Source organism: Chelon labrosus, assembly GCF_963514085.1.
Source record: "Chelon labrosus genome assembly, chromosome: 23".
In the NCBI taxonomy this organism is placed as follows: domain Eukaryota; kingdom Metazoa; phylum Chordata; class Actinopteri; order Mugiliformes; family Mugilidae; genus Chelon; species Chelon labrosus.
In genome coordinates this window covers 12,726,444-12,750,482 of record NC_140356.1, presented here as the reverse complement: position 1 = coordinate 12,750,482, position 24,039 = coordinate 12,726,444, and the positions used below count along the sequence as shown (strand labels likewise).

Genomic DNA, 24,039 nt, shown 5'->3' with positions numbered 1-24,039 from the left:
TTTGCAGTAAACATATTAGTAACACGCGTTCATATTTTGTTTTGTTTTTTTCCAACAGGTACTACTCAGACATTAATAAGATGCCAGCGATCAGTGACCAGGACATGAATGCCTACTTGGCAGAACAGTCACGGATGCACATGAATGAGTTCAACACCATGAGCTCTCTCAGTGAGATTTACTCCTATGTGGGGAAATACACCGAGGAGGTATGTAGCACTGACTTATACTTCTAGGCAACATGTTAGTGTCATCAGTTATTAAAGGGGAATTACCGTTTTTTTAATTTATTTTATTTCTGGCATAAAATACGATAATTTACTCATCCATATAACTTTGGTGTCATTTGGAAGATGTGAAGCGCCGCGTATATCCATATAGTGGGAGTGACTGGGGCACCCAAACGCAGCCTCTAAATAACACATTATCTGCTGCGAAACTCGTTCATTTCACCAATATTTTGTTATGATACGCTAGTGCTATTCCCCGTTGAGTCCGGAGTTAGCTGTTATCATCATCCGGGGTCTGTAGATTGACCTTCCAACCATGTTGCAAAAAACTAGCAGTAGCAAATTACAGGTAAACAAGCTGACCGTCACGGGTGTGCACGGCGCTCAGAGATGACATCACCCAGGTCAGAGGTTAGTAGGTCAATCTACAGACCCCGGATGATGATAACAGCTAACTCCGGACTCAACGGGGAATAGCACTAGCGTATCATAACAAAATATTGGTGAAATGAACGAGTTTCGCGGCAGATAATGCATTATTTAAAGGCTGCGTTTCGGTGCCCCAGTCACTCCCACTATATGTCACTCCACTGGATCTAAATATTGTCCCAACGACTCCAAATGACACCAAAGTTATATGGGTGAGTAAACGATCGTATTTTATGCCAGAAATAAGGTCCAGGTTGTAAAAAACGGTAATCCCCCTTTAAGATTTGGTGCATGATGTATTTGAGTTTTGGTTAGAGTTAAAGGAACATTCTAGCCTAAAATGCAAAGAAAAATGCTAAAATCTAATTTATACCAGTTCTGAAAATATATTGATTGTATAATAATTTAAATGCTAGGTAAATTGCTGTATTGATAAGTAATAGACGATGGGATTTAGTCTGTCAGCAAGACTAACTTGCTCCACTTGTATTAGCCTCAGAGACAAAGTCCAGGGCAAACAATTTCCATACAAAGTAGCTCATACTGCGGTAAATATTGAATGTTAATAGCTGAAAGTGACTTGCATGAGCATGATAACATCTGGATTATGCAAGTCACTTTTAAAAGCTGTGGAATGCATAGTTTTTGAACATGTCATGAGCTGTGTTTACCTCCCGGTCCCGTCTGCAGATCGTGTGTGCACTGGAGCAGGACGATGTAGCCAGGAAACAGAGGCTGGCCTTCAAGCTGGAGCAGGTGGTGGCCTTCATGAGTCTGGAGAGCTGAGGACCGCACTTCCCAGGGTGCACTGGGAAGAGACCCCGTCAGAAACCGAGCCGTGCCTGAGCGAAGACCTGTCCCCATCTTTTTTTCATCATGTGACTTCCTCCCTCCGCCTTTCAGAGATGACTTCTTCCTTGACTTTTTTTTCTGCTTCCTCTTTCCCCCTCCGAGAAATATTTTTGATTTCCTCATCCACTCTGCTGCATAGACTAGTTTACCTGAACATATGTGAGGGGTGGTCTGGGGCTGAGGTTGGCGTTTCCCACAGTGCAATGTGGGGGATTCCTCAGCTTCACCACAGGGGGAGCTTCAAGGGGTGATTGCTTGAAAGCTGGCCATATTGGCATACTTCAGTCCCCCTGCTGGAAGAAAAGAGGGGAAAAAACATTTTTATGTTGCCTTCAAGAATTTACACTGATAGGTGATTCTTTAAAAACCACAATGTTGGGTGTCCATTTTGTTGAGAACTTTTCAGAATAGGATAGTTAAAATAAAAACCATCTCTAGAGTTCAGTTTATCGTAGTTCTATATCCAGTAACGGAATCAAGTGGAAACATCCAAACCGACGACTGCAAGCCAAATGAACACCTCTGAAGAAAATGAATGCAAGGATGGTTTGCCAAGTTTACACTGTACCTTCAAGCAAAGCATACATATCCGTGAAATCTGGGGCGAGTCCAGGCGCAAACCTAGAATGTTTCTTGTTTTCTTTCAATGTAGCTGGAGTTGTATTTAAGAAAAAGACTGATGGGGGTAAGGGAGGATTACTGCTTCTCTGAACATTTCCTTTGTTGAAACCCAATGGACATGAAAACTTTACAAGTCAGAGCATCCCCAGTCTTTACCCCTTTGCAACATTCACACATTTTTACCTGCCCAGTGTACATCTTAGAAAATGCTCATGATTTCTGCTTCCATTTGGCTTATATGGCTACTGCAAAATTAAGCTATTAGATGAAACCCTGGAGTCCCCACCCAAGTTGGATCCTTTGTAAAAAATAAAAAGAATGAAAAAGCACACAACTAACTCTGGAAGACAGTGTTTTAACTGCTAATCCAACTGCAGCAGTCTTTGCCACTTCCAATTTTGTGTCGCCACTGCGACGGTCTATCAAAGCACACACCTGCACAGATACACACACACACACAATCAGCAGATGCCCAACATCCTGACTGCCCAGATATCTACGCCAACCCTGCAGGAGGTAAAGGGAAGAGCTGACTGAAATGCACTGGGTAAGAAACTGCTTGATGAGTGGAACTAAGAACGATTCAGTACCATAGGGGCTCTGTTGTGAGAGTAGCACTTCTTTCCCAGGATGTTCCTATTTAAAGACTTTTGTGTGGAGAAATCAAATAAGATGGACTTAGTTGGTCAGCCAAAAACCAAAGGAGCTTGAAATTTTCAAAATGGTCAAAAATGTATTTATAAAGTGCCACTGAGGGACTGAAAAAAGGACTATGTATAAGACAACCACTTCTAGGACAAAAAAAAAAAACTATTGTGACTGGAACTTTAAGAAATGTGTGTGATTTTTCTGACCTCAGTGTGTCGAGGTGAGAGGCTCTGTGGGCGAGGTGATCTGATCCTCCTTTCTCTTTCCATCGTCCCGGGTCTCTCCGGCTCTCGGCACACCGTTTCACCCTTTTGTCCGGCTCCTGACTCACCAGTTTCCTTTCTGTTTTGCACAAGTGTTGGAGATGGTAGCTAGTTGCATACGGCAAAACCCCAACTCTTGAGTGTGTAACTGTTGAGGCGCTCTTGTCTGTATTAGTGTAGTTGTCCTCAGTGGCGGCATAGGGGCGGCCTTCTCCAAGCCTTTAAAAAAACAACAAAAAAAAATATCTGAAAAAGCAGAGCAAGACGTGAACATCATGGCAAGATGCACAAGAACCGATGGACATTAACAGTAGATGAGACTTGTTGGATGTGAACCCCCACTATGGGAGAGAGAGCGACTGAAAGAGATGATGGAGGCGCCCTCCGTACCCTTTGACCTCTGCCCTTTCTTTTGCCTTGACAACGTGCCCCATGTGGTGATGTGAATGTGTGAAGACCGCCCTAGGTCCACCTTGGGTCCTTTATTGGCTTTTTAAGCGCATGTAAAACGTAAACAATTTAAGAAACTTATTTAAAAAAAAAAATGGAAAAAAAAGTGAAAAATAAGAAAATTAAGCCTTGCAATGATGATGTGGATGTGTTCTTTTATCTTTCTTTTGCTTTGAAGAATTGAGATGGAAAGTGGATTGTTCATGTAATAAAAACTATAACTTCCGTTTAAGGTGGAACCTTTATCCAGTTCACTCCCCCCCCCTCTGTAGAATCTCATGGTTTTTGTGACGTGGTAGATGCTGAATAGAACAGATATTATATACCTTTGCATGTCGACCTATTTGGATGGTATGAAATGGAACTGCCTTGCTCAAAGATATTTATATACTTCTACAACTACTAGGGACTTTAGAGTCATTTACAAGCCGACTGTTTAAAGATGATGGATCTCACATAAAGACGACATGTATGCTGCGTCCTCCATTACACACCATCAGTGATTGTTTTTTTGTTTTGTTTGACAGCTGTGCCTCCTCTAATTTCAGTTTTACAACAAGCACCTCACATCTAGTTCTGTCTCGTCCATCTCGTTCTGAAAGCCGACTGCTGCATCAGATTGATTATCTCATCGTGATAATTGCTAAACTTTTGTCCTGCGTCAGTTGAACCGAGATCAGAAAGGCGATTTATTTTTTTCAAACAGCAAAAGATAAAAGCAAACAGAAGTGCTTTGACAAAGGTATTTCATAAAAAGCAACAAAAGGCCAGCATCGCTTTGTGACCATATTTTAAACGTTCACGCTTTGAAGAAACTGTGTATACGTGTGATTTATCATCAAGACAAACTGACAGTAGACTGAGTTTGGCAAGTGAATGTTTCTTTCATAGCCCTCGTGTCAAATGTATGTCAGATATCCTAGACATTATTTTACCTTCTGCAGATATCCAGTATGATGAATGTCTGTTTCAACTTGGAGGGGTACATTCACAAAATGTAGTAAACATATCAAATACAAATATCTTTTTATGAAAGATGAAGGGAATAAGGATTAATTTAGAAACCAGACGACTAATTCATACTAACCGGGAATTCATATTAAAAGAAATATGCACAAACACGTTTAGACAATTTCAAGGAAACCTTTACATACGTACATATCTTGTGTCTAGATATCCAAAGTTTCCCCTTACGGCTGTGTGTTAATAAATAAATAACACACAGCCGAGTCCTCGACTGTCATTGTGAATCTACCCCCCGAGTGGAACATCCCGTCTTTCATTTCTCCCCTGCCCCGTCCCTTCCCCTGCAACAAAGGTTGTCTGCCAGCAGCCAACTTGTGTTGCCGAGAGCACAGATAAAGTTTCCACCTTCAAACGTTTTGTAGGAACTAAAAATGTCCTCCTAGCTCAGTGTTATAGCAGGTGTTACACAAACATGCTAGAAAAGACTTTTACTAGATCATATCTGAAAGATAAAGAGTATCTTATCGAGGGATAAAAACGAAACCTGGGGGATATAAGGCGAGCTTCTCTAACTTTGTTATAATTAATTGTATACCTGTGTATGTAAATATAATGCATTCCTATTTTGCAGTCAAGAACAAAATACTATTTGTAATATAGAATAAACTTTATTATGAAACCAAGCGCTTGTTTGTGCTTTTTGTGTCAGTTTGGAGAATAATTCACCAGAGTTACATTTGACAAACTGGAAAAGACAATGGGAAATACTCTGGTCCCCTGGGGAACACATGGTCTCCCTGCAAGATGACCACGGGATGATAAATATTTAAAGATCCAGTCAACCTCTTCACTAGAAATCTGTGTGTGGAGCTCTCCTACCGGTTTGTAAAAGTCCTCGAAATCCAATCAGACAGAATATTGAAGTCGCTGTGTCTAACAGGTGCAACTAAACCAATACATGAGACATGAAGAGCTGTCAGTCAAGAACTGTTCATAGTCACACAGTCCCAGTGTAGGCTGAGTCTGAAAGAACTTATGTAAGCGTTCCAGGCACAAAACATCAAGTACTATCTATTCCATAATATTAAGCGCAGACAGACAACACTGTTTCTTTGCCAAATGGCTCTAATTTTCTTTTCCATCCTCATGACAGCCACTACAGACTGTTCGGGGATGCAGAGGCCATCTCCGATCTGCAACTGCCTGCTGCCAGACGGAGCAACAAAGAATATCCGCACAAAGAGGCATAACAAAGAATCATTTGTACTCGGGGATTTATCATTATTCTCTTCACCGTTGACTGTAATGCCAGGATACACAAGGGACAGAACTAAATGTATGCAGCAGCAGGACAAGGCTAGTACAATGAAAGGAAAGCCCACAGAGATCTTTGGAAAGATGCACAAAAGCCCAAATCATTTTAGACTTTGTTAAAATTATTCAAACTATGTTTTATTGAATTAATTTGCAGTCTACCGTGTGATTGTCTCCATTATTGAGGGAAACCGAGGTTTGGAATAAACCTTTGCACGGGGGAATTCATGCTCCGGGTGCACACACTGAATGTGAGCAGCTGAAAAAGTAAACCTCTAAATAATATGGAAATTAGCATCCGACAATCATAATGTAAGAGCAGGGGCAGAATCCTAGTACACAATTTAATCAAAGCCATTGTCATTGTAGTGGTTGATGCTGGCTTGCAAAACAGATTCCTAACCCAGTGACAAAGCCGTCTTATGCTAGGCAGGACAAAAACAAACACCCCTGCCAAATGGGAACAGTATGAACAAAGCTGGACTCTACAATCAGTTACCTTCAGTCAACACATAGATATTGGGCTGGGTTACCAACATACCTGGATGCTTCTCCTCTTCTTAATGAGTGAAGCTTAAAGAAACATCGTACATTTACATCTTCCCAACTTTGACAACTTTTCCCTTCCATGTTCCAAGTTGGATTTGTTAGTTCGAAACTGGCTAATAGTGAATTTTCTAATTAGTGAGTAACACTGGCTCAGTGGGCCTGGACCTCTCATTGTGTTTGGCTCTAAGTCAGCCTATTACTACTCCCAAGTCATGCAAATGCTGCTTAGCTCCTAATCTGAGTTAAAGCAAAAGCAGGTTACCTTGACTATCAAGATGCGGGTTGCAAAAGCTTCCCTTGTTTAATGAGAGGTGTTTCCTGACATGATGCAAGTCGTTATAACGCAAGGAAAGCAAATATCCGCAGCCGAAATAATTAGAAAACAGCAGCTCTGGTAAAGATTAGCTGGATCTGTAAGCTTCTTCTGCCTGAAGCCAATCTAGCAGACCTGAAGCCATTCAGGAAACCGAGGAGGGAAATCCCTGCCTCTAAGCACATGTCAGTCTGCAGAGCTTAACTGCAGTAAACACACAACTGGTTTATTTTGTGTTACAATCTGCATTATTCAATGTCATACATCAAAGGCAGTCGAAATGCACACTTTAATGTATCCCTTCTCATTTGGCTGTGGCAGCTTCGTTATCTCACTAAACACACAACCCCACAGCTCTGCAACATAAACTTTTCCAAATGCAGCAGCACAATAAGACATATCACAACGTCGGTACGTCAAGGCCATCCCGAAAAACACCTTCCTTAGGACACACAGGACTGAAAAAGTCAGAGGTAAGCGAAAAAAAAAACAAGTAAATGGAAAATAGGAGTGACAAATAAGGAAATAGAAAGTTGTGTGTAGCAAAACAGGGCAGGGGAGGTGTGAAGTGCGGAAAACAGAGTGACAACCTGCTGGATGGGTATATATAGACGGGAGGCTGCAGCACTTCAGCAGGCTGAGTGGCTGACCGGGACGTGAGATTGAATTGGCCCAGTGTCACCCTCCATATACCAACCAGTGAACTGGGAGTAATGGGTGAGAAATAGAAAGAGGAAAGGTGGAGGGAGAGTGAGAAAGAAAGCTGGGGAGAGGAGGGAGGGCCGCAGAGTGTTACCCTAATTTTCTGACTAGTGAGCTGGGAATAATGGAAGGGAGGAGAGCGGCACCTCTGAGGGGTGATGGGTTGAGAGAGGTTGGATGGGGGGTATCGAAGGGGCAGGATGATAGAGAGCCGGCTATGATTGCTTTGCACCAGGGATGGTTTTCCACACTCCCATGATCACCACAGCCCTTTCACCCCCAAACCCCCACCCGGCCATCAAATCCGCACACACTGATGTGATGTGGAGGGAAAAAAAGAAAGGATTTGAAGGTCTGTGGAGATGGAGTGATGGACAGACAAGGAGGAGAAGAAAGCAGCTCGGTGCAAGCGCTATAAGAGGCCGTGTGGGGTTATGGGGATGGATAGTCAATAAGGCTGAACCTGCTGCTTTAGGGACTCGAACCCACATCCATCCCCTGGCCGCCTCAGCTTAGAAGACTTATCTTCAAGACGTGAAACTATTACATTTACTGTCAACAGAGCAATTCTAGAGATTAATATGACTATCACAAAGTTCTCTCAGAAATAAAGACATGTCTGAAAAACAGGTCCCGGAAGGAAACTAATGTTACAGGAGGAAATGAATGTGAGGAATTTTAAGTGGCATGCCGGGCACGTTGTGACATGTTGACATATGGAAACTGCAAATAACATCACATGTCTATCATTTATGATGATTGCACATATAGCCAGGTTATAAAAACACTTCATCCTTATGAATGGCTTGGCCCGGCTAATGGCAGCAGCCTGGATGATGTATCTGGGCTCTAGAGACGGGAGGAGGTGAGATTTTATAACAAACTCAAAGGTGTCAAAATGCAGAAAGTGCAAAGAACCTAAATCATTATCATCTCTTGCCTTTGCTCTTTTTTTATGTTTCAAAAGGTTACCGCTTCTTTAAGTATTCTTGCACGGTCACAGTAATAACGTTCTGCATCCAGACTGTGCCCACGCCAAAGACTACTATTAAAAACATCTGGCTGTTTCCTGTGATTTCAGAGTGAAGTTCCTCATGTGGCTCCTGTCGCTGACTGTTCCGCTGAGTGCCAGATTGGCAGGATGGATGGATTGATGATAACCGTGCAGCCTGGACACCGGTTGACGGGTCTAATTTCAGCAGTGGACTCGGATATTGACGACTGCACACAAGCAGATGGGCGCAATTTCCGATATTAGCCCATTCTCCTCCGTCTGCTCTGTCTTGGTAAACATTTGTGTTGCTGGTGGCAGGAGGGATAGAGTGGGAAGGAATCTGACAGACAGACACCATGATGTCCAGAAAAGCCCTTAAAGACTACAGATGGAGAGTGAAGATACATGTCTGTCAAAGGTTTCAGAACGAGGACGTTGAACATTGAAGTAACCTTCAAGCTGAGGCGTCAGATCAGTTTGTCTAACCAACTGTGTGATAATTCCTCTTCAGGACAGAATTTGGACGAGGCCTTTAACTTTTCTTCCTCAGCGTACTGCATGTCAAGGTAATAGGAGGGGAAACTGTTCAAACTGACGAGTCTTATTGACGGTTACCAACCTTCCTGACCACCTCACTGGATAAATCAGCTGCACAGATCTGAGTCTAGACGCCGCCTGTTACGCTAACCACTGCCACAGATCTTCCACAGCCCTGCCTCTCCTCACACACACATACAGCACACACACACACACTCCACATGAAGTCTCTCCTTTATGGTCTCTACAAATCTTCTCCCCTATTTCAGCTCCTGATCAATAACAACCATGCAGTTCCTTCTAAACTGCACATTTGCTCCCTGGGCTCCACTGCCGAACGCACTCACCGAAACACAAATTACCAAAGCTGCGTGAGCGTGCACCGCACGGTAAATTGATTATCTGGTTGAGAAGTATATTGAATTTATGATTTTATTTTATTGCTGTCAGTTTACGTGTCCAACACATCCCTCCTACTGGTGATGAAATATAGCTGCGCAAAAGACAGGTGCAATACCAAAACTCTTTCTGCTGCAACGTGGAAATACGAAATATGAAAAGCTTCATGAATAACATGTTTTATCAGACTTTGGCTCTACAAGGATAGATATGTTACAGCTCTTCCTCGTGTTTTAATTTCTCAGGCATGAATTACATTCAGTACTGTATGTGATAAAAACCTGTTACATGTTGTATTATCAAAATGACCGGTTGGATTTGTTTATTCTTAAAGGGGAACTACTGTTTTTTACAACCAGGATCTTATTTCTGGCATAAAATATGATCGTGTACTCACCCATATAACTTTTGTGGAATAGCACTAGCATAGCATAACAAAATATTGATGAACGAGTTTCGCAGCAGATAATGCGTTATTTAGAGGATGTGTTTCAGTGCCCCATTCACTCCCACTATATGGATATACGCAGATCTAAATATCTCCCGAACGACTACAAATGTCACAAAACTTATACGGGTGAGTAAACGATCATATTTTATGCCAGAAATAAGGTCCAGGTTGTAAAAATCAGTAGTTCCCCTTTAACAAAAACAAAACAACAAAAGCAGTGTTTCCCCTACCATTATATTAGGGGTTGCACCCCACCCCCGAGACGGTAACCCCCCCTTGAAGGTCAAGCTGGTTTTATTTTCTATATATCGCCAGATTACGACAGAAGTCATTTAAGGTTATCTTTCCTATAGAACAGGTCTATGCCTTGTTCTTTAATGAAACAAACCAAATAGCTTTGTGTTATTTATCTTATTAAAGGCTCATTTAGGATACTGCGGGACAAAGACGCCATAACCTACACACATTATTTATACTTGTTTATACTTGCGCGCTCGTCAGTCTGGCTCGCGAGACCAATCTAGTCGGCGCTGTGTCTTTTTTGCCAGTCAGGTTAATTTTGGTTTCCACTTCCTGCTTCACTTTCAACAATGGCGACTAAAACTTTCGCCGAAATTTCAAATACATACAAATGTTTGTTTCTCTGAACCTCCTCAGTTAACCTTTCCTCAATGTGTTCCGTCTTTATTGATCCAAAACAATCTATTTGAAAATCGCAGAGATGGAGAAGCAGATGGAAATACTAAAGCGGAAACACACTACTACCAAGCTGACCAATCGCAGCTCTTGCGCTCTGCGTCACCGTGGCGTGTAGTTACATTTCTGGGGAGGTGCACGTCAGGCTATGCTGTCAGGGTCTGGGCATGCTCTGCGCTGTCGCCGTAGCTACGGCGTCAAATTGACGCAGAAGTCTAAACTGCCATGACAGCATGTCAAGTGTTTACAATTTCTCCTCTGCCTTCTGTGGTACGCACGGCAGGGTTCCGCCCCCTGCCCCCTCAAACCCCGCCCCCTCAGAGCCATAAACCTAGGGGAAACACCAATCTGGATGTGATTAGCTAACCTCTATGTCAGTAACATTACCATTTCCAATCAAACACAAACTGAAGGATAAACTCGTAAAAATACGAATAAAATGATAAATTTGCTGCTGTTTAACATTGCCCATGATCATATCTTTTTTTATTCCATTGTCAAAATGTTTGTGTGAGCTGCTCAGATGAGGATGCAAACAAAGGGCAGCCCTCTATCATAGTCAGCCACCTGTGGGCTTTTGTCCCCGGCTCAATCACACCACTTCATTCCCACCGTGCTAGCCTGCCCACAATGGACAGGAGCCCATCAGCTGGACTCGGCGCTGGCCCCAGTCTCTGCGAGACGACTGCTGCATGATACACAAAGAAGAATCCCGCCAGGAACACTCACACACAGATTAACACAAATACCCCCTCAACCCCCACCCAAAAAGAACCCCTAACGAAATACGAGTACAAAGCCGCACACGTTTTTCACAGCATCTCCAGCACCAACATTATGAATATGAATAACCCTCTGGCCCAGACTTCAGCAGGCTGTACCATTCTGCACCGTGTTCAAGCCCTCAAGATGTCAACACAGAGACAGAAGGGCAAACTGAGAAACAAATCTAACAACACGGTGTGGGCCAGCAATCGGTTATAGGCATTAGCCAGTGATCGAGGACTAAAATAGGACTAAAGAAAAGCTTGCCCTAGCACCGTCCCAATGCGCTTAGTTTAGCAGAGCAAATCTGAACAGAGCACAGCGGCTGGCACCAGTTGTTTACGCAGTGAATGCCCATGTGTTGGAGTAAAAGTTTGCCATTCAAAGGGCTGACTTGTTGAGACTTGTGACGACAGCTTGCGGAGAGGGTGCAGATTGTAGAAGGGTAGAAACGATGGCAGGAAGATCGTCCTCTAATCCAATTCAGAGGGAGCCATTTGAATAATTGATGTGGGGACATAAATTGGTTCATTCCAGATGTCCCCTGCTCCCTTAATCAATACTGATTCCCTTAATCAATGGTTGGCTGCCCGGTCCATGGCTTTGGCTGTCCCCCCCCTCCCCCACATCACCACAATGCAGCCAAAGCTTCCCACAGTCCGAGTCACAGGTGGTTGGCTGCAAAGTGGCTGTTTGCAGTGATAGACTCTGGGTAATTGAGGCTCTTACCCTGCGGGGTTGGTGTGGTGAGAGCAGCAGTGAGGACGGCAGATTGGCCTCGTGTCTAGAGGAAATACACAGCTTCCATTGGGAAACAACGGAGGATTGATTCTACGACCGCTTCAGAAAGAAACCTTTCATCGTGCAGAGACTGACTTGATTAATTAAAAGGCAGAGGAACATAGGTGGACAGTAGGCTCTTCGCTATTGTCCTTCTGACTGTCTTGGAGATGCAGGTAAGAGCGTGAATAGGTCTTCTGTATAAATAACCTGAACCTGCTCATTTCCATGCTAATAATCTTCAAGCATAAAGACTGACAAATATGGAGTACACGTACGCAGGGAGATAATGGTGGGCAGAAGGAGCCGAGTGCCAGGATGCCAGGACGGAGCGGAGCATAGCGGCGTGTGACAGCTGGGTGGCACAGCTGGGGGAGACAGATAACCCCTCAGTCTGTATGAGGTGACAAAACATCCCTCCTCAGAAGACGGAACATAACTTCACCTGGCTCTGCTCGCTCTCTCTTCGTCCCTCTGTGCACGTTGCTCTTGTCCTTTTTAAATGCCTCTCCCTTTCAAGCCGCCTCTCATTTTCCTTCTTCCACAATCCATGTGCTCATTACATCCACAGCTTTCAACATCCTCTTTATATCTGTCTCTTTTTTTTTTTTCAAACGTAGCCTGGAGCTGACAGGACACCGTCAGCGTGTACCTGGCCGGAGTGGTCCTGAGGCTGTTAGCAGGATGTAGCAGGGATCTACGGATGACTCATCTTTTTTTGGCCAAAAACACAACTCTGTTTGCCGCAGACTCCCAGCAATCCACACATGGAGAGCGCAGGAAGTGAATTTGTTAAAGAAGAGAGTAAAAACAGGCAACCAAGGCTCAGTTTTATCAGATTCATCTGCAGTAGGCTGTGTTAAAACACCCAAGCTGTCCTATGTTGTGTGTCCATACAGCAGTTTTCTCTGGCAGAAAAGCACTGCCTGGGCACTGTCAGTCCCAAAATTATCGTGACGACATAATGCTCACCCGTAACTTTCGATGTCTGTCCGATGTGGTCCAACAAATGGGTTTTTCTGTTTTTGTTGTCATAATTTCCGTCTCACATGCAGCAGCTCCGGATAGACGGACACGGAACAAAAAGCCAGAACAAGCATCTTCTCCACTTTCCATTCAGTCCCGCTCATATGATTTGTTGTTGTTTTCAACTAGAGGCTCTCGGAGCACTAGACGCAATCAGAGCACAAAAAAAGGTCGCCGCATACAACTCTTTCATCATCAGCAGCAACTTAAAAACAACACTGTTGCACAGAAAAGGCGCCGTACAGAGTCTCACTCAGCCTTATAAAGCTGTAATGGATAATAATAATAATAATAATGTGTTGGGAAACAAATACCTACTTCCACACTCTTTTAGACATCCAGCATTATTTGTATTCATTTAGAAATGTGTTTCTGACTTCATGACAGATACAGATCTAATTTCAGTCTCCTCCTTCTCACTCTCTGAGAACTGACGTGCAGCGGTCGATTGTCCTTCTCCAGCTAATCGCCAACTCTGTCAGCCATCTGTATACGGTTCATTGCATACAATGAGTTTGTCAGAGGTTGTGTGCAGACACCACAATTAAGTTTAAGATTAGCACGTTAAGATTTAAGGTATTAGTGTCTCTCAGTCTGTCAGACAGAGAGACAGAGCTAGTATTGTTGTTTGTTGACTGTTTCCTCTAATCCAATGTAAAGTGAAGTGGGTATGCACATTCAGTCGTAGGGTTTGGGACACAAGACGGATAAAAATGCGTTTAACACATAAAAAGTGTTGCATACAGCACATGAACAATGATCAGCCACAACATTAAAACCACTGACAGGAGAAGTGAATAACGTTGACCATCTTGTGACAATTCAATGTTCTGCTGGGAAACTTCTGGACCTGGAATTCATTGGTGTGGATGTTACTTAGACATGTAGCACCCACCTAGACCAGACCAGGCACCCCCACCCCGATAGCAATGACACTCCTTAATGGCAAGAGTTAGGAACAACTCTAAAAAACATGAAGAACAGCACAAGGTGTTGACCTCCAGATTCACTAGATCCCAAACTATGTGTGGGATGATCCACAGAGGCCCCTCCCCTCAACCCATAGGACCCAAGGGCCCCCCACTAACAACATTCTGTTGCCAGACACCACACGACACCCTCAGAAGACCAATGTCCATTCTCTGATTAGTCACAACTGTTTTGGAGGGACAAGGGAGACCTACGCAATATTAAGAAGGTGGTCATAATGTTATGTCTGATCGGTGTATGTAAATGTCCGCTCGATTACGACGTATGCAGGCTTCGGTTCCGTCTTCCTTATAGCTGCCTGCCAGATCCTCGGAGGGAAGTGTTGCTATAATCGATTTACACCGCAATCACAGATCTGCACACAGCAACCTTCAACAAATCCTTGAGCGCAATCTCTCTCTGCCGATCACAAGCCATCAGCAGGAAGTGATTAATGAATTGGATGTTTACGCGTGCATTTAAAGTCATAGTAACAACAATACCGTTTCCGCGGCGGTAATTGTTACACTTGTGTTTGACAGGATGAAATACAGCTGCATTATGTCTGGCTGCCTTTGTCACCTCAGTTGCACGAGATTCACTCTGAATTTTGGATGGGAAATACGAGGATGCAGATGAAATGGAAAACAGAAAGGGAACTGAATGAGGAACACTGAAAGGGAGGTTGTTTCTTTTGGAGTCATTAACCATTTAAGATTGAAAACAAGTCCCTTATTAAAAATGTAATCGACCGACTGCAAAAAACTCAATTATTTTTGATTGTGGTAGGAAATCTATCAACTTCATCCTGGTATTTCTTCCCATTATACTGACTACCCACAGGAAAAAAAAAATAAATACTAGATCAAGGCTTGCTGTATTCTGTCAAAGAGGGGATTTGGTGGAGCGAGACACTTGTTGTGAGACACTCGCTCACTGTCAGGATCCATCTGTTTACCTTGCTGCCAAAATAGTGGTTGCGATGAAAAACAAGCGCTCCTCTTAACACCCATTAAAAATGAATGCAGGGAATGAACAGATCACACCGTGCTTTCCAAGGCGTCCAGGCCATTTTATGCCCCAGGTTGAAAGATCTCCACTCGCACTGTAGAACATCTCATAACAAGATAACATTGAATCCCCCACTGTTCTGAAACAGAAACAGACACACACGGCTAATGAGCCAAGCAATTAACTTCCAAATGTGCAACAAAACTTCATCACCAGGGAGACAAACCGACCGGCTGTCTGCGCGAGAGAAAATATAAATGACTGTGGCACCCGCTTTAATCAGTCTAAAGACGGGAGAGCTGGTGGGAGGATGAGGTTTTGGGACTCAATCTGCTGATCGATCATCTTGACACAGGTGTTGACAACCTGTCTTTGGGAGCCGACAGTTAAATGACCAACAGCTTGTCACAAGAGTATATGTGACAGATCTGGTCTTGGTTTGACTCTTAATGGGCCCTCGGGTCACACCACAACCAGCAAGAGTGTCATTTGGGTGCCCAGGGGTCACATTCTGGTCTACCACACACACACACAAACACACACACACCCTCGGTGGTAAGCAGGGGCATCATTGTCAGTTGGGCAGAGAAAAGGTGTGTGTGTGCTGTGGCAGTGTGCAGATGGAGAGGGCTGTCTTTAAGGGAGAAAGAACAGATTGACAGAGCGGAGAGGGAAATGCACTTTTCAAATGTCACCTTGCCTTGCCACCCTTTACGCTGAGAGAAAGAATGGTGTGAACTAGAGCACCCAGAAAAAAAAATAGCTAGAGCAGAAAAGAAAGAACATGAGTTTCGTCCTTTTTAGAACTTAATGCCACATACAAAGTGGAAATAGGTACGCTGCTATGGTTTTAACACATTGTAAGGTATTTTAAGCTACAAACTACAGACTCTTTGACCTTAAACGAAAGCACCCCGCTGATGGACGAACCCTCTGTGATGTCAACCAAAAGATTCCTGAAGAGCAAAGGTTAGGTAATTTATTATGAATAAGTTTGTTTTCATATAATTTAAGAAAGGGAAAATAATCTCAAGAGACCAAAACTGTTTATTTTACCATGCTCTTCATATCTGCTGTAAAGTTGGGAATTTTAGAGGTCTATGGGAACTTCTGCCCCATGAGGCAGTTTGAGATCACCGACTTCGTTTTTCATCTTCCATGTGCAAAGTACATCAGAACCAACCTTCTCCGCAAACTCCACCGCTGCTCCTGTTCCACAAAGAACATCACCACAATACACATCTACAGAGATGGATTTTCTAAAGCAGGTGGTTAATCTGCAGAAGCACCAGCAGAGTATCAATTACTGCTTACAGCAGGATAGAGAGCTGGAGAAGCTTTGACCGGAGAATACCCTGCATAATAGAGGAAAAAAATGTAGTACACTGATAAAGAAAAGAGCAAAGAGGAGCTCATGAGGGAGCATCAGATGAAAAAGCCGAGGTCTGACACACTCAAGAACAAGATGAGTACCATCAAACGGCAGGAAAAAGAGCCAGCAGGGAGAATATGACTCTTGAAGACCAGCTCCAGCCTTGAACTAGCCACCAAACTTAAAGCACTTGAGAACACCAGTCAGACTGTGGAAAAGGAGGTAGAGGAGCTCCTGGTGCAGACGAGGCTTGCTGTGGAGACCGTCAATCACAAGCCTGAGGTCATCACACAGGTCCCTGCACCAGATGAGGTCCCCACCCCAGTGGAGACCTCAGGAAAAAAACCAAAGAAAGCTTTTCTCTAGAGGCATTTCAAGCAATCCATCACTCCTCCATGTCTCCACGAGAACAAGAAGAGAGTTCAAGAGCGAAAACACACACCTCACAGTTGTGAGAGCCTTCATTTAGAGGAGTATTAATTATTTTTTTTCTCCTTCCAGTGGTCTGTACAAAGACAGATGTACAAGAACACACAGGTTGTCACAGACAATATGGCAGAGCAGGGGCCATTTAGTCCTGACAGACAGAAGCGAGCTGGCTGTCTGGAGTATGCATGCTCCCATTGTGTCTGAGTGGGTTTACACCAAGTGCTCCATATGCAACAGAAATGACACAGCATCAATTTAGAGTGTGTCAACTACTGAGTAACAACTTCAACAAATTCTTAAAAGTATATATAGCTGTACATCTATAAAGTATTCTTCACAGTGAAATGCCTCGGTAGCAGAATGCAACATATCCCTATGTCACTCAATGTTTCCTGTCTACCTCTCTGTCAAATACCTGACAAAAAAAGTACAATGCAAAAAATAGCACTCCTGTGTGAGCTAATCAAATATTAAAAAAGAAGCAAAATGTTATGACATAACTACACTTTTAGCTCATTTTTATCTTGCCCATTTACTTTGCATGATGTGCACTGATGAGATGACACCTTCTGTTGTCAGAAGAATAGGTGCATTTCAAATAAATAAGTTCCCTGTTCAGTTTAAACATTGACAAGGGAACCAACAAATTAAATACTATAGAAGTTATTTCCCTCAATCACTTTGCTTAAACCCAAAGCAATCAGAATATGGGGCAAGTAGATGGAGGCAGATTAGTTGGGGATTTAAGATGCTGCCTGATGTGCAAGACAGGCTGGAAGTCACAAAGGCAAATCTTTTACGAAGAAGACTGAAATAGAAAAAAGGGTAACGGACCACAGTGGGATTCATTGGATTTGTTGATACACAAATATCCCCGTGGTGCATTACACATGGCTAAACTTGCGTGCAGTGAACACTGATTTAATTCACCGCTTCACCACTAAAACAATAAACTCATTTTGGGAACTGTCTCAGGAGCCTATGTTTTTTTTCTTTGAAATACAAATATGGAACGGTTCAAAATAAGCCAGACGAATGGGATAATAGTAGGTATCAAGTTTTCCTTTGTGTTTCCATTTAATAATGATAGTTGCTAGTTATTAAATATTCTTGTGTATGTACTTTGTATTGAAAACGCATTAATTACGCAAATAAAAGTTGGAGCTACATTTCATATTTTATGTTATTTTTTTTAAGTACTGTCAGAGAAAAAATTTAACTTTTTGGATAGTACTGTATTTGTCTTTATAATTAGGGCAAATACTTATGTCAGAGTTTCCAGTGTATTTGTGCACAGACTGAAATCAATCACTACAGTATATTTAATTTGACTGAAACATTATGGTCTGACTCCATGGACTAAATCTGGACTAAATCATTGGACTAATCATGTATTCAATCCTTGGACCGAAATTGAACATACATTTTTCAAACTTTCCTAACTTAAGTCACATTTCTTAGTTTATATTCCAGCCACATATTTATATTTCTACACATTAATTCATACATGCACAAAGACAAATACCATTATCAGAACATTAAGATTTAACAGTGGAGTCAATCTTTTTGGATTTGTCGTAATTAGCATTTCATGTATTGACCAAAGGCTAAAATGTGACCTTTGACCACCAACTAATAGTCAGTTTATCGGTGACTCCAAGTCGACATTGTGCCAAAGCGTACAACCTCGACACTTGGGTTACTTTGGAAAAAGGAATAATAAAAAACGAGTAAAAGGGATACAAATAAATCACAGAATGTGTAGGGGGAACTGACCTTCAACGTACAGCTGAATAGCTTTGAATCTCGGACTAAAATAGAGCACAAACTAATGGTGCATAGCTGAAAGCATTTGAAAGTCACATCTGTGGCCTCAGAGAAGACCTTGCAATTTTATTTCAACTGGGAAAACTCATATGGTGTTACAACCGATTCTTTTTTTTTTTTTTTCTGCCACAAGAACAGAATGAAGGCAGGGATTGAACGCATTTATAATAAATTTGTAAAAAGGTAATTCCACAATTCAGTGGCTCTATATCTCAAATCGCTCACACAGCATGGAGCACATGACTACGTGTTGTAATGACCTCCGATGTAAAGTCAAAACAGACGAATATGACGACCATATGGTGACCATATGAGAACTACTCCCAATGCTAAGTCCATATTCACTGAACTGAAATAATCTGAATGGTTGCGACAATGAAATTCAAGATTTCAGTTAAAACTGTCCCTTTCTTTCATTGGGAAACACCTGAGGAAGATCCACGTAGAGTGCTTAAAAGTATATCGCCGATCCCGACTGAGCGCAGCGGAGTGATGTGCGATCTATCCGCTCCATGCCAGAAAGGAAGTTTGACACCTTCTCCCCCCTGCACTTCAAAAACACATCCATCAAGTCAGTCAAAAATGCCAGAGACCTTCTACTTGTCATTGTGGGCTACTTTGCGGTGATTGATAGTCTGATGGTTGTCTCTCTCCGTCCCGGCCCGCCCTCCACCCCCCCACCCCTCCCTTAGCCATGCATTCATTTGCACACCATGTGAAAAATAACAAATGATAAAGTTTTGAAAAATGATTCACAATATCCTCCAGCAATTTAGATAAACAATTCCCTTTTACTAAAAGGAGGGAGCAAAACAGAGGCAGACGGCAACAGAGAGAGGGAGATGTGCCAACATTGCTTTTTATATTGACATTTATGGCTTAGAGGCTGTGAGAAAATGCGCGTGAGGGTGTGGGTGTGTGTGTGTCTTGAGAACAGACGACGCTTTGAATATCGGATGCATGTTGAAGGCTGCAGTGGCCTCTATAGGTAGCACGGGTATAAAAAGCGCCATTAAGCTGTACTCTCATGGGAGAGGTGTGATAGGGGGAGAGTCAGGTTGCAGACTTTGTCTATATCTGTCTATACAGACTCGAATGTAACGCCTCAGTTTAAATACCCGGGAGGTCTTCTCCTTCATTTGTTTGTCTTTCACTGCTCAACTCTCTCTTCCGCCATCTGCCACTTTCTAAAACATCACTCATTTCGTCTGATCTTTTTGCACAATTCCTCGTACCTCCTGCTAACACAATTTGTCTGTTTCACTCAGTATCCGCATGCATCCCCTTTCTAGCATCCTGTTTTACATTGTGTTGCCTTCCATCCGTCCGTCCGTCGTCTCATAATGCTGCTAAAGCCCCCTTACCTCGCTCTCTCTCTCTCATTCCCTCGCTCAGAACTGTCAAACGGCTTCATGAAACGAGCCGCAGAGATGATGAGAGAGATTGTAATCCTAATGGTGTGACATGAAGCATTGTCCCAACCCTTTGATAAATGAATTTCACCGAGCACTTGCTCTGTGGTGAACCGTGCTAATTAGGCACGGCAACCCAAACAAAGATGTCTCCCGCTAATTGAGGTGAGGTCACAGGGATTGAGGGGAGTGTGGACATGACTGTGACAGTGTGTGTGTCCAAGAGGGAAAGCTCTAGCTCATCTGTCTATGGGATGCTTGTATATGTGTGTGTGTGTATACATGGGAGCCCGGCGGGAATTGACTTGATACCCCCTTTGGGGAGCCGGTAATGGCGTCCTGTCCTTCTGAGCATTTGCTTTGCAGCTGGAGACAGAAGGTTAGTGGATGACCTTGTTTCCAAAGTGCAATGAGATTTGTCCCCTACACTGTAACACGGTTACCATTCCACTTTTTCCATTATAATTCTAGTGGGGATCTGTGTGGGGTCAGTGTGAAAATTGAAAAAACAAGGGCAAACCACTGACTTCATCTTCAAATTGCATAAGCTCACTTTGCCATCGATTTCATCTGTGCATGGAAATGGATCCGTGGAGGAACAAAGGGCTGCACACTGCCCACTTCAGTCTCTTAAATAAACATTATTGACATGTTTAGAGCCAATCCGAGCGACCTCTGCCGTTTAGCCTCCCATCATTGACGTTATTGGCGTGTTTACAATAACTGAACGGCCGCGCATCTGTCATTCCCAGGATATCCATATGTTCTCAATTGATCCGGAAATAAGAGAAATGCCTTTGGACAGCAATATATTCTCGGGTCATTGGGGACAAGAGAGAGTTAGGAGGAAAGTTGGAGTGAGGAAGGAAGAGCATTGACAAGAGATCATTATAAACCATAGGTATTCAGTTGAAGCACAGGAAATGTTTTGACACGCAGTTAAAATAATAACTTCCCGCTCTCAGTCAGACAAAAGGCTGCAATCTCAACCTAAAAGCATTTATATTTCTAGACAAGCATCCGCCAATTGAGGCAATGTGACATATTCAACACAAGTGCAACAACAAATGTGACAATCTCTACTTCGACGACTTGAGGCATCGATGAGAATAAAAAGTGGGCACTCCTAACCAAAAATTACAGGCCAACCAGAATATTGATACTGATGGGTCATATTATGTCCTGATAAAGGTGTGCTGTGTATGCCAGCTGTTATGCAAATAAAAAGTGAACCAGACAGATTGTCTACCCGTCCAGTGACCCTATAGTCCCTAGCCTGCATCCCTAACCATTAGGCTACACAGCTGCCCTGTCATTACAATACCACATGTACACTGGGGAATATGACTTAAAGGGGAACTACTGTTTTTTGCAAGCTGGACCTTATTTCTGGCGTAAAATACGATTGTTTACTCACCCATATAACTTTTGCGTAATTTGTAGTCAGTCGGGAGATAATTGTATCAGCGTATATCCATACAGTGGGAGTGACTGGGGCACCGAAACACAGCCTAAATAACGCATTATCTGCCGCGAAACTCGTCCATTTCACCAATATTTTGTTAACGTATGCTAGTGCTTTTCCCCGTTGAGTCCGGAGTTACCTGTTGTCATCATCCGGGGTCTGTAGATTGACCTACAGACCCTGCATGATGACTTCTGACCTGGATGATGTCATCTTTGAGCGTTGCGCGCACCCGCGGCGGTCGACTTGTTTACCTGTAATTTTCTGTTGCTATGGTTCGTCCACAACCGCAGAATCAGAAAAATATTCAGCCATGTTGCAAAAAACTAGCAAACTAACAAAATATTGGTCAAATGAATGAGTTTCGTGGCAGATAATGTGTTATTTAGAGGATGCGTTTCGGTGCCCCAGTCACTACCACTATATGGATATATGCTGATCTAAATATCTCCCGAACAACTGCAAATTACACAAAAGTTATATGGGTGAGTAAAAAATCATATTTTATGCCAGAAATAAGGTCCAGGTTATAAAAAACAGTAGTTCCCCTTTAAGACCATCTAGCTAGCATACATTCAGGGGATCTAAACTGCATCTAGTAATATGAGGTTAAAGAAAAGTTTAGCCCAGCAATCAGTTTTGCGGGGCTAATATTTGTATTTGGCCAACACAGAAACCAACACTTTCATTATGAATAAGGTTAGGGGGGACAGGCTCCCTAAAAGCAACCAAGACAGATACTTTCCCCCATCAAGTACCCCCCCGCCCATCAATGGTCCGTTTCAGAACCTTGAACAAAGCACTGTTTTGGTAACGCAACGTGCACTTTCTCATTTATCAAACAGGGGTGTCGGTTTAGTTGGGGGAGGAACTAAGGGCCATTAAACCCCCACGGGGAGGGCTCATGCATATTTAAGTGGCTCAGATTAAAGGTTTTTCGGCATTGGGAGTTGTGAGTGCCAGCTAAGATTGAACCTTCCTCCGTGACAGGTCATTAACCCTTTAATTGACTAATGCGCGGTGGCGTTCCAGATATGACTTAATATAGTCATTTCTCTATGCTAATGTTGATAGTATGCATACACGCTGTTTCAGTAGTCACATGTAGAGTGATGGGAAAATGACAAATGGACTTGATTAAACATTTAAGGTTCGTCTGCTTTTGTAGATACACATAGACCACGTATCTTTCATCATGACATGTTTATAGGATGCATCTGTCTGATCTTCAAGAACTAGTATCACCGCTAATATTGTCCTTATTAAGGGGATCTGGTATTAAATTACTGTAGATTCTGGAGTTAATATAAAACACAGCTTCTACCATCAGTCACTGCCACCCTTATAAATGTCTTATTTATTAATCTGGTCAAATGATACTTGGTTGATTTGCCAAAAATCATATCCTGGATGAAAACAATATGCCGGACATGACCTGACACCTCAAGTCACGAAGTTTTCACTCTAATAAGGAACACTTTTATTTATTAATCCTCTGTCTGGAGAGATATAACTTACTAGCAGACAAGACTGCTTCAGACATGACTTTGTCTCATCCCAGGTTTGCCTCGTCCTGCTGTTCCCATTTGGTTCAATATCCTGTGCACTCCCATTACTGTGATGATTTTGCCTCTTTACTATAAAAGATGCTCTATTTCTACAAAATTTTCCCAAGACTGCAATCTTCAGAACAGCCAAGTGTGAGCACAGGGGGGAGGCAGAGGAAAACACCAAAGATGGCTAAAACACACACAGCCTTGTTGTGAACAGTATGTGGTACAGAGTAGCACTAGAGATACTTCTTTGCTCTCATGGCCTTAAGATCGTCTGAATTTATGACTGGTTGGTTGGCTTCTGGGTCCCAACACATCTGGAAAGACAACCAGTTTCCTCTGTCTTTCAATATGCCAAAGAAAATTAAAGGGCTTCGTGTTTGTCTGTAGGAGAGTGAGTGGGAGAGGGCAAGACTGGTCTGTCTGTGTGCACGAGCATCCGAGTACAATATCTCTCACGTCTCAAATCTCCTCCTAATCTTGTTATAATTGCCTGGTGAGCCTCTCTGCTATCCTCCACCTTGATGCGCCGTCTTCCACCTGACCTTGCTACTTCACATTCACCTCCACAACAATGGAAAACTTCACAGTTCATAACATAGCCACTAAACTACAGAGTTACACAACAGATTAGAGCTTGTGCTTTCTCCATATGGGCCATAATTGAGATTGTGTAAGCCCTCGAAAGAGGAGAGGAAGAATATTGCTTTTTGGGAAGGTCTGCTAACAGTTAACCTTAGTAAAAGAATGAGAGATTCTCAACTAAATAAATAGGATTGTCTGTATAACTTTAGAGAAAACACTTCCACAAGGCATGACTTTTCTGTTTTTTGTCACACATGCAAGTGTGTTTTGGTACATTACTCCGCTCTTTGAATCCTCTGAGTACCGCACCTGTTCAACCTCCAGTCCTCTACCTGAGGCAAAGACTTCGGCTGGGCAAACTGCCTTTGGTAAAAGAGAAAAACCTCCCCCCATCGGCAGTGTCTGCAAACAACAACAAAGCTCTGTGAAAT

General features: G+C 42.9%; 1 protein-coding gene across 1 annotated transcript in view; it reads left to right on the top strand.

Annotated features, from left to right (window-relative positions):
• plxna4 (plexin A4) overlaps window positions 1-5,142 on the top strand; it is a 207,358-nt gene extending 202,216 nt beyond the window's left edge. The window contains exons 31-32 of the mRNA XM_084573806.1: window positions 59-209; window positions 1,350-5,142. Of these exons, the coding sequence (XP_084429932.1) occupies window positions 59-209; window positions 1,350-1,445 (247 nt within the window). The 3' untranslated portion in view covers window positions 1,446-5,142. The remainder of the gene's footprint in view (window positions 1-58; window positions 210-1,349) is intronic.
• Window positions 5,143-24,039: the final 18,897 nt, after the last annotated feature.